At 38.3% G+C, this 11421-nt stretch overlaps 2 protein-coding genes across 2 annotated transcripts in view; both read left to right on the top strand.

The window, feature by feature from the left end:
* Positions 1-129: 129 nt before the first annotated feature.
* On the top strand, positions 130-3436 carry LOC137605426 (erythromycin 3''-O-methyltransferase-like). Its single transcript, XM_068330110.1, has 6 exons — positions 130-240; positions 351-511; positions 1010-1226; positions 1995-2098; positions 3062-3199; positions 3320-3436. Exons 1-6 carry the CDS (start codon positions 130-132, stop codon positions 3414-3416), a joined length of 828 nt encoding a protein of 275 aa, XP_068186211.1. The 3' UTR covers positions 3417-3436.
* Positions 3437-10347: 6911 nt separating this feature from the next.
* The window catches only part of ube2f (ubiquitin-conjugating enzyme E2F (putative)), a 36600-nt gene continuing 35526 nt past the window's right edge, over positions 10348-11421 (top strand). The window contains exon 1 of the mRNA XM_068329025.1: positions 10348-10560. The gene's annotated coding sequence lies outside the window, so the exon portion shown is untranslated. The remainder of the gene's footprint in view (positions 10561-11421) is intronic.

An 11421-nucleotide genomic window follows, 5' to 3' on the forward strand; every position in this document is an offset into this window, starting at 1 on the left:
CACTGTCAAACACGCCTATGAGCTGGTCAAGTGGAGCCGCCTCTCATTTCCAAAACATCCAACTGTTCCAAGACATCCCAGAAAAGACAAGACTGAAGTCAGCTGCCGAGAGACAGACATCAATGAACGATGGCTTACCGTCATTTTGAAGGTAAAGAGCAGGCTTCTTCCTATTGGAAGCATAGATTCCCTCCATCAGATCATCTAATCCAGCAGCTGCTTGATTTTGTGGAGAAACAGGTGAGCAGAGGGTTGAAAGGGGTGGTCATGTTTGTGTATTTATTACATATAATTTTACTACAATGTTAATAATAACCATCAGTTTAATGTCATATAATGTAAACCTGCAGAAAGGTGGTCCATATGAGCTGGCAGTGGATGTGGGATGTGGTCCAGGACGAGGCACAGCGCTCCTGGCCAAACACTTTGCCTCTGTGGTGGGGTTAGATGTTAGTCCTGCCCAGATAGAAGTGGCTTTGCAGCGATCCAAGGAGCCAAACATTACTTTTAGGTAAGTATTTTTAATGTCAGTCCTACAGGTTGGTGTACTCAAGTTGTACTTATGAAGTACCTTGATATGACTTCCCTTGTAACGTAATAACGATAGATTGAATTGAACTGAAATAAATTAAAAGCTTTACATCTGCTGCAGTCAAATATAGATTTGCATTGTGAAAGTACTGTTTGTTTTTAATTTGTTTTTTGCAACTTTAATTCAAAGTCCATGTGTCTCCTTGGTTAAAGGGTGTGAGATCTATCAAGCCTAACTAATCCACAGTAAGATAGAACAACAGAAACATTCTTTTTTTTTATCTCTGAAATTGTGGTTAATGACTTGAAGCACAGAATTTTGACAAAAGGAAAACAAGGTCATCTTTAGCAAGTGAAGGAATGTCGTGTGGATGTGGTGATGGAAGATGATGACCTTAGCTACGATAAGATTTTTGGTAGACCACTGGTCATATGCATATACATGTGTGTGATTCTGTTGCTGCTGTTTAATTATTAGACAGTCCGTGGCTGAGGAGCTGCCGTTTGCTGACAGCTCAGTGGACTTGGTGACATCTATGTCTGCCTTCCACTGGTTCGACCGACAACGCTTCCTCCAGGAGGTCCACAGGGTCCTGAAGCCTCGAGGCTGCTTGGCTCTATTCGGTTTCCACAATGACATAGAGCTCAACTACTCTAACTGCTGCTCACACACTCTCAGCCAAATCATCAAAGAGGTGTTTACGTGAATTTTCACTCTTAGCCACAAGTGCAGAGAGAAATATATGGCTCTTATCTTCTCAAAAGGATGACAAAAATTGATCTACAGGTGTTGTGTGTTTGTGCATCTGTGAACATTGGGAACAAACACATAACACCTGTTACACTTCAAAATTTCCTGTCCAATCAGATGTGTATGGTTGCATTCCTCACCATGCTGTGCAATACTAAGGGGAGCAACTCTTAAGTCTGTTCCCTGTTACGTTTGTGACTTGCTTTTGTGGTGCCAAATTGATACTGTCCTTCAGTCTTGTCTTTTTCAACCATTGGTACAATAATTTAATGGGCTGTGCCACCGACATGTACTCCTTCCTCCTACTCACTACCCTCTATCCCTTGCAGTCCAAGGTGGATACTGGATACACCCCAGTGTCCTTAATAATTTTAATGTCCAATATCAACACTCTTTCTTATTTCATTCTCGCTTCTGTCTAAAATTCTTGAAACTGACATAACACCAAAACAGCTCAGGCAAAGGTCAGTAATGACATTATCATGGCAGAAGACTCTAGGTTTCTCACTGTATTCATCCTCCTGGGTCTTACCACAGCTTTTGACACATTCTCTCATCACATCCTCCTCAACCATTTGATTTCAACTGACTTGGAATAGATCGTTTCTGGCTCAGATCATACCTCACTGTTCACAGCCAAATTAATAAAAAATAATTCCATTAATAATGCAGTAATGAAAATAACACACCACTGTGATTTCCGTTGTGTTAGTTTTGTGCAGCTCTGAAAGCTCACCGTATTGCCCATATTGGACCCTACCATATGAACCTATACAAGGAGGCGTATGAATCCATCCCATACCCTGGCAAGGAGTGGTGAGTGCCAGCATGTTTTTGTTTCAGCTAAGTTTTTCTTAAATGACCCAGTTATTTTGACAAGATCATCGTTTGTAATGTTACTTGTCATGGTCAAGGTTAAATTTATTTTCATAGCATGCTGAAAAGCCGGTGAAAAAAGGTGAGTCTTCAGTAAGGACTCGAACAATTCAACAGTCCGGGCAGTTCTTTTCTGAATAAACATAAGCATAAATTTCTGAATAGGTAAAAATTTCCACCACAAAAACCCAGTGACCTGTATTTCTCACTCTAGATCTATAGGAATATTCAGTCCTGGACAACCCCAGCTCTTTGACTGGTGTTTGGATGTTTAACACCTTATGCCAGTAAGGAGGTGCAAAGCTACTGTATTTAATACCTTTGAACAACAATCAATAAAATCTAAAAAATCAATCTTGAAGTGGACAAAAATCAATGTATGACTCTTGCAAAATAAAGAGGAATACTTTCAGGAAAACAGTTTGCAGGACGTAGTTGTAACTAAAAGTCACAGAACAATTATTCAACAGAAAGGCCTTGGATATTGAACAAATAATCAGTACATTTAAAGTCCAGTAAAAACATTTTTTTTTTTTACAAATAATCACATTGTTAAGTTAACATGTAAACCACTCAGCATTTTGATCAACTTTCAGTCATTTCCCATCATGCCTTTGGAGCGACTGTTCTGCCTTGCTATATATTCAGAAACATTGAATTTGATCCTGTGAGTTTATTGTTACCCATGATTACCCTGTCTATGCATGATGTCAGAACACATCAGGATCAAGTCACACAAAAATCTGTCTGGCAGGTGTTGTGTGATGATCCTGGGAGATATATTCTATTGCCTGAATTCTGTCAATTTGTTCTTTAAACAGAAGAGTGATGAAAAAAGAAATACTTTTCTGATCCAGTTCCATGTATATTTCTGAAAAGTGTGTGCTTATACATCTCTTACAGGCATGAGCATGTTCTCGTGAAAAGGACCATGACTCTGTTCAAGATCATGAGGATGATGGAAACTTATGGAGACTACCAAGCTGTGTTAAGTGATGACCCACAAAAAGCTACCAGACTCACTCAAGATGTCAAACAAAGGTAGATATATGATACTATATATGATATTATATATATGATATTGATTCAACATTATATACTATATATACAGTATATACACACGGACAAATAACACTCCGTATGCTGTGCTTCTGTCCACAGGCTGATGTCGGTGATGGGGGTGACGTCTATGGAGACAGAGGTGGAGGTGGTTACGACATATTTCTATCTGGTAGCATGTAAACCACAGGAGGTCTGACTCCTGCCCCATATTTCAACAAAGTCATGAAAATAAATATTTTGTTGATATTAATATGTTCACGTTTTATCTTTGAAGTGTACGTGAAATTTAGATGTTTGATATTAAAGTAGTTCATTAGTTTTCATTAATCACATTTCTCATTGACTACCGAGAAACAAATAGCAATGATTTATCAGCTATACACACAACGACAAAAAATCCATCCATCCATCTATTTTTTCAAAGATGAGACAACAGTAACCGTTTTGTCTTCTAATCCTAAACCTAAAACTCTCTCTAGCTCTAAACTCCAACCATACTCTAACACTAGTCTGTGGCGGCTGGTGATCATTTTTCTTGGTGTTATATGCAAACAATTTCAATATGTAGAGAAGTAAACATATTAGTCTTTCGCAGATAAATAATTATCTTTAGTTTAATGTTTTAAGCTCCTTTTCCAAACATACATCTGATTGCAGTGATATCTGTGGGCTCTTCAGTTTGGTTTTTGCCAGAGGTGGGCAAATTTTGTCACAGTAAATATGCCACCCGCAGTGAGTGGTCCCACCTTTAGCCAAGAGTAGCGCTGCCTTTGGGCAATTGTCCCCATGGTGTTTGATTTGAGATTACAGAATGGCTAATTTTATTCATGTCACCCAATGTTGAGTCAATTATTGGCACAACATCTGCATTATCCTAGCTGTGATTTTCCATTCCTCCATGAAGGAACAGCAGACAGACGGATAGGGCACTGTCCAGGAGAGCAGATATTTTGGTTAGTGGTGCATTCCATATCTAACACTTACAAATATTGACAATATGTATAATTTATAACTACTATTATAATAAATATTAGCAATAGTAATGTCTTCTTCTACATTGCTCTCTAGATAACCTAGTGATGACAGTAGCCTGGCGCCATCTATTGACCAGCCATTTAATTTACTGTACTCTGAATTTTCTTTTCTTGACATTAGATTGCGATATAGTGTGACACATGTTAGACAATGCTTTGTGAAACAATCTGCTTTACCTTCTAATGCCACAGTTTTTGTGATTGTGTGACTGTGACCCACTTGAAGTCTTAGTTATGCAAGTCAGTGTTAAAATATTGAACACGTTTGTAGTAAATGCCAAACATGACATTTCGCGATGTGTTTTTGAGCTGGAAGTTCTTCTCTGTAAATTGAAATTTATTCCCTCCAAAGGTTAGAGACTGGGTGGAATTAAACTCAGTAATGACTTCATACTGTGTAGGTGTGTTGTTTGGATTTTTTTTTTTTTGCATTTCTTTCCAAATCGCACACTTTTCATTGAAAATGCCACAGAAAGAAAAAAATCTGAATCAAATGCACCATCACTCACACGCCAGTGGAACAGCCATTATGTTCCATTATTATAAGCTGTTGTGTATTCTTCTGAATCTGCTTAAAAAATGCACTGGTCATGTTTGTTCACATCACATTTAAGAATCATTAGACAGAAAATATTTTGGTAAAGTAGGAATGAATTTAATGCTGTGTTATACAGTAATGCTCTATTGTCACTTTCAAGAATGGTTTTATAGTTTTCCACTAGAGGGAGATATTTGATCAAACAATGATAGGACTTAAAATTAGTTCCTGCAATGAAATAATAAGATTTCTATAACACTGACACTTTCTGAGAACGTCCTGCTGAATGTTTGACTAAAAAAAGATAAAAGCTTAAAAGTACAAATAGCATTTCGGTGTTTGGAGAATAGTTATACCTCCTGGAAAATTTATTTCCACCCATACATGTAGCACAGAACAGATTAGAACTAGAATGGCAGTCAGTAGAGAGTCAGACCTCCGTGAAGGCCCAACATTCAAGACTTGCATGCTATTTTAATTGTTCCATTGATGACTCCTAATGAATTTACCGGTTCACGTGGATCTTATCCAAAATTCCTCTCCTCCTTCTCTGTGATAATGTCCCGGAGAATTCAAAGTCTGATTGACAAAAATAGTCCAAATACCTAGAACATAGAAGAAAACTCCAGAATCTGTCCATCAGTGAGATCCCCTCTTTAATGCCATTGGTCATTTTCTGCACATCCTCAAGCTTTCTATCTTGTCAGAGGAGTTTAGGTAACAACAATAGACAAAAATAATCCAGAAAATATTTAAGAAATGAAAAAAGGATCCTCCTCAGAATGAGAGTTTTTCCCTCCCACACACACAAGCCTTTCCCAGTTTCATGAAAATGTTTCTGGTAGATTTGAATAATCCAGGTAACAATCATCAAATATAAAATTATCATCCATCCATCCATCCATCCATCCATCCATCCATCCATCCATCCATCCTTTTTTCTGACCGCTTTTGTCCGCTGTGGCGGACCGTGGGTAGCTGGAGCATATCCCAGCCTGCTTCACATAGACAGACAACCACACACACACACACACACACACACACACACACACACACACACACACACACACACACACACACACACACACACACACACACACACACACACACATACACACACACACACACGCACCTACGGCCAATTTGGGACCGGCCAATTCACTTGAGGCGCATATTTTTGGAGGTAGGAGGAAGCCGGAGAACCTGAAGAGAAGCTACATCGACACGGGGAGAACATTTATCATTCTCCCAAAAAAATTTTTTTCACAGGAATCAACAAAAAAATAAGGATGATTGTCATTAAAATGATAACTCAGTAGTACAATAAAATCAGGGTTTTTAGATCATACTTTAAGAAAAAAAACCCACTCATGACAAAAGGAAAGTGAGTCTATTCCTCAAATGGATGTTCCTGCACAGAGATTGGCACCAATCAACAAATCTTCATCATTTATGTTACAGCTGGATGTACTCAGGGCTACAATCAGGTTTCCTACAAACATTGTGCTCCTGTGGTGAAGATTATTGATGGAGGACATTATCCCATCTCATGGATGGGATAATGTCCAAAAACAGATCCATGTTCATCTTCAAGTTGTTTGCTGTTATTGATCTGTTTTTGGAATGTGTGTCTTTCTGAGACAATTTTCATTGTCAGGAGGACTGACCTTGAAAGAAACACAAATCGTTGCAGATTTCATTCCTCACTGTTTTCAGATGTCAACAGTGGGATTTTCAACGACAGTACCTACAGGCCCCATGGTGGAAAACTGGGCCTGTCATCTTCAGCTACCATAACATGATTTACTCAACAGGTTCGGTTTATATAAAAAACCAAATTATCTTGACAGGGCTATGGGTTTATGGAATCATATAATTAAATATAATCTCAGAAAAGACAGTTGAGCCTGAGCTGCGTTACATTCTGTAACTACTTCAAAAGGAGTGCATGGACTTAAAGGCTGTTTCAACAGAGCAGCAGTGTCAAGAGTGAGACAGGATGACAGGATTTGTACTATTGTGACATGTGCATTACTTCTTCTTATGCAGAGAAGTTTTCCCCCTCAGAACGAGTTGAGTCACATCTGAGTCATGAGGTCCTGAAGGGAGTGCAAAGCCCCAGGTGCAGGACTGGTTTTATATGATTAGGTTTGGAGCCTCAGGGGCCACAGTCAACCTGATCTCAGCTGACAGCCTGGTACAACATGTTTCGCTCTGCAAAACACATTTATGGAGTGTTATATGTGAAACATTAAAATGACAGTTCTTTTTATTTGGATACTGTTGTCACCACTCGTGTTTACACTGTGTGAAGAATTATTACGCATGGGAGTATTTCGGCCATATCATAATTTTAATGCATATTTTCCAACTACAAGCTATATAAACCCGAGTGTTTAGTGTATTTGTGTAATGAGGGAAGGTGTGGCTTAAGGAGACCAACGCCCTATATCAAAGTGCGCATAATTATTATACAAGTTTTTTTCCTACAGTGAAATAGGCCAAAAAAGAGATTTAACTGACTCTGAAAAAACAAAAATTTTAATAATTCTCCAGAGGTATGTAGCACTCTTGAAATTGTTCAGATTGGTCTGAACAATTTTGGATTTGTGAAATTGGTCTCAGAACCATCCAAAGTTTTGTTGCAAATAATCAATAGGGTCACAGGAATCATGTTGATAAGAAAAGACATAAAGTAACAATCAAAGATTTAGGAAGAATAAAACCCTCCTCTCTGCAGTCACTAAACAGTTGTTTAGTGACTGCAGGTGAAAACTTTGCAAGTCACCAAAAGGCTGCAGACATCACAGATGACAGCTAATTTAACATTTCTCATTTCACAAGCCGTTCGCGAAGATAAACAGCAGTCTGAAATACCTTAAGGTGCCTCTTCTGTCTGCTAATTTCTCTGTTTGATTAGAAAAGCGCACAAATATTTAATTTCCATCATCTGGTGCTGAGCTTTAAGACCCAGAAGTGACAACAGCACTTAATTTAAATTTCATGTTTTCTTCATTGGCTCTTGACTTTGTCTTTTATGTGTCATTTGAGGTGACTGGAGGATGCAAATTTTTATTTGTTAATCTCTGCAGTACTGTCAGCAAATTGATCAATGTTTTCTAAATCGATCAATCCTTTCTGTCAACAGCATACTGATTATATTTGTATTAGTAAAAGAAAAGCTTTGCTCATTCACCATCCATGGAATAACAATAGCAATGTGTGAAGTACGGCATATGCAGAGGACAGACTGAACATTCTGTCACAGCAGCAGATCTTGAGTATTAAAACACAGAAAGCCTGTGAGCCAGCACTTGTTCATGAAATAAAGTTTAAACATCAGCTCTAAGATGAATAAACTCTTCATTTTCAGAGCTTTTATCCACCCAGGCAGACCAATCAAGAACACATCCTTCTTTACAGTGACAGCCCCAGAAGCTCTGTGTCCACATTGGCTGTTTGAGTCAAGTACAATTAAATAGTTGAAGTTGAAGTTGATCTGAGAAACGATGAACTATTCTTTCAGGCTGCCAGTCTCAGTTTTGAATTTTGTAAATGATGCTATCTTTGAGGCTCTAATTATAATATCTATTGTCTATAAAATTGTTAAGTGCACCTTTGCATAACATTGTATCCTCATTTACATTAAAGAAAACAAAAAAGAAAAAAAGAGAAATGTAATTAAATTTATAACAAAAACTAATTTTATTTACACAATTTTTAGTCTTTAACAGAAAAGTTTTAAGTGCATCAATTTGCCTTCAATAAAAAACATTGTTTAAGCTGTAAACATTGTTGACCAATTTATTGCACACATTTGTTACTGAAAAATAAAATTAGATAAAACCAATAAAACCAATTCAAATTCAGTTCAGTGAAATTAACTGAGGAGCACAATATATGAGACACCTTAACCTATAAAACAAAAATGAATGAAAAAATTTGTGGTGATTTTTTTTCTTTGTAAAAAAATCAAAATTACGAAGTCAGGATTAATGGTTACAATGAGCTCATTCAGGCAGTGATCCTGAACTCTCAGCTAATGCTACCTGCACACACCTGACAATGGAGAGCGCCACTGCCTACTACTGTAGTGGATGTGCAATTACACTTTAGTACGACAAAAAAAGTATGTTCCCCAGGGTCATACGTGACCCCCTCCCAGGGAGGAGCGCCCTTCTATTTGAGAAATGCTGGTTTAGAGATAGTGTGCAAGCAGAATACAAAATGAAAACATAAATAAATTAATAGCAGCATAATCTATAAAATGTTGCACAGCTGCTGCTCATACTTATCACTTTTAACCAGCTGTGACTCCTGGGTAAGACCTTCAGCTGCTCGTCTCCTCTGCATTCCAGGACTGTTTGTTTGTGTCTCGGTTAAAGGGTTTATAGGCCCGCCCGCACACACACACACACACACACACACACACACACACACACACACACACACACACACACACACACACACACACACACACACACACACACACACACACACACACCATTTTATGCACCTTTACTTAGTTTAATTACCAAATGCAATGACATGCAAATAAAAGCAAAAAGAGGTTGGATAATATCTCCTGTTGTTAACAACGTATCAGTGCATTCTATGTGGATCTCACTGGAGTGGCAAAACTGTAACTACCTTGGTAATATCCAGTATCTATGGTATCTTGCTCACTCTTTGAATACTTCCCTTTAATTAATTTCCCTGATGGAACCTCCTGAAGGGATCAATAAAGTCCTACTCTCTCTCTAATCTTAATTTCTCTTAGTGATGTCAACCAAATGTCAGTTACAACATCTGAAGAATGAAGGACAGTCCTTTAAATACAGTGATACACAGTTTGGACAGTGTGAACAGATGATTTGAGAAGAAGTTAAAATAAAGTAATCAGTGTCAAATGGGAACTGTTATTTCTCAATGACAGATGGATTCTATGCCATCATCTCTCACCCACATAAAATGCAGTGCCAGAAAATTTTACACTTGAATCTAGTGAAAACTGGTCATAATGCAAAATCACATTTTACCCACAAGGCAGACAGACCACTTGAGTTCTCATCTAATGTAATAATGACCAAAAATAGCAATTTGGAGTCACCTGTCATTGTGTGACTTTAATGACTGTCAATGTTTTCACGCCCAATGATAAGTTTAAATGTCTGAAATTCCCCATCAGTCTGTTCGTACTGACACGGACTATTAGATAAGAGGAAAAACGTCTTCAAATGTGAAACAGATACCCGCTTACTTCTGGTTCAAACTTCAAGTACTGTATTGCCATGAACTGGACGAACCAGAATATACATCAACACAATCAGTGAAATGTTGTTGAAATTTTGTAGATTTACATGGACTGACTAGTTTTGTTTTTGCAGCTTGTTCATTATGAGTTATTTTACACTCGCTTTTTATTTAGGTCTGTATGCACGCCACAGATTATTTACGAATTCCAATGAACGATCTGCTGCTCTGCGGAACTATTTATTTGCCTCAATGTCTACCCGGACTACAATAACAAACGGCAACACCTGCGCTTCCGTTTGACATGACACCGGAACGAAGTTCTGACAGCTGTTTTGCCAATCAGTTCATATGTGCACATTCCCTCCGAGTCCAAAGTAATATTTTCTGAAGTAATTTCCAGTCCGACCGGTCTCCTACAGTCTCTGGGGGGAGTCGTAAGTCTTGTTGCAGTGAACAGAGGAGGGGGACACCTGATTATGGTGTAGCACGGAGCGCTAGCCGTGATACAACAGGTAAAATCGAATCTCAGTGAACACACAAGCTAACACCGGTTAGCATAGATACTTTGACAGAGCTGGCCTTCACTCACTAAAACTGGTAGCATGATTTGGCACTGTTAGTCAAATGTCCAAGGAATAAGCCTCAGCTGAGTTGAGTTCTAAGCTTGAGCACTGTATCTCGCTAGCAGTGATTAGCACTGATCTAGCGGTAAATCTATTTGCTGAAAGTACACTTATGAGACTATAACTTAATGTAATAAGCATTAGCGGTATTCCGAGGTCGGTTTTATTCGCTAGTAATAATCATCACACCGGTTTTTGAGTGGCAGAAGGAAAGTTTCAGTCGAGTTACTAAGCATATTATAAATTCAAAGGTTTCAAACCCTGTTTATAATAAATCATAGCATAACCACATGTTTATATGTTATGTTAAAAGAAGCTTGAAATAATGCTGTCAGATGGCTTTTTACTAATTTTAACAAATCAGTATGTTTATGTCTTCCCTGGCTGTTGTTAGTACTGCTTATGCAACATGGACCCGTTCCTGCCTGTAATGCTACTTGTAAACATTCGTGTAGTTTTTGTCAGGGACTGACAGCTGAGGCAGGTGGATGCTGACTCAGGCTCATTGGCTCAATGACACCGGACACCTCCACCGTCTTCTTCTAGCCCAGTGCTCTAATTGGACCTATAGAGAGCTTCTCTTTCAATGCGGGTAAAGAGCTCAGCACCATTGGACAAACAGCAGAACAGTAAGAAATTAGTACTGGGCTTTATCAGAAAAGTGTTTAAGAAAGTGTTAAAGACAAGGTATTTCAGAAAGTACACAAAAAAAAACCTGTATGAGTACAAATGTTTGAGTTATAGCACGAT

This window comes from Antennarius striatus, chromosome 12 (assembly GCF_040054535.1).
Source record: "Antennarius striatus isolate MH-2024 chromosome 12, ASM4005453v1, whole genome shotgun sequence".
NCBI lineage: Eukaryota > Metazoa > Chordata > Actinopteri > Lophiiformes > Antennariidae > Antennarius > Antennarius striatus.

What these genes read in the sequence shown, in the direction of transcription:
- LOC137605426 (XM_068330110.1), top strand. Translation starts at nt 130, where the DNA reads ATGGCTTACCGTCATTTTGAAGGTAAAGAGCAGGCTTCTTCCTATTGG. An exon ending in TTGATTTTGTGGAGAAACAG is followed by an intron (nt 241 to 350) that starts GTGAGCAGAGGG and finishes GTAAACCTGCAG; the next exon opens with AAAGGTGGTCCATATGAGCT. An exon ending in GAGCCAAACATTACTTTTAG is followed by an intron (nt 512 to 1,009) that starts GTAAGTATTTTT and finishes TTTAATTATTAG; the next exon opens with ACAGTCCGTGGCTGAGGAGC.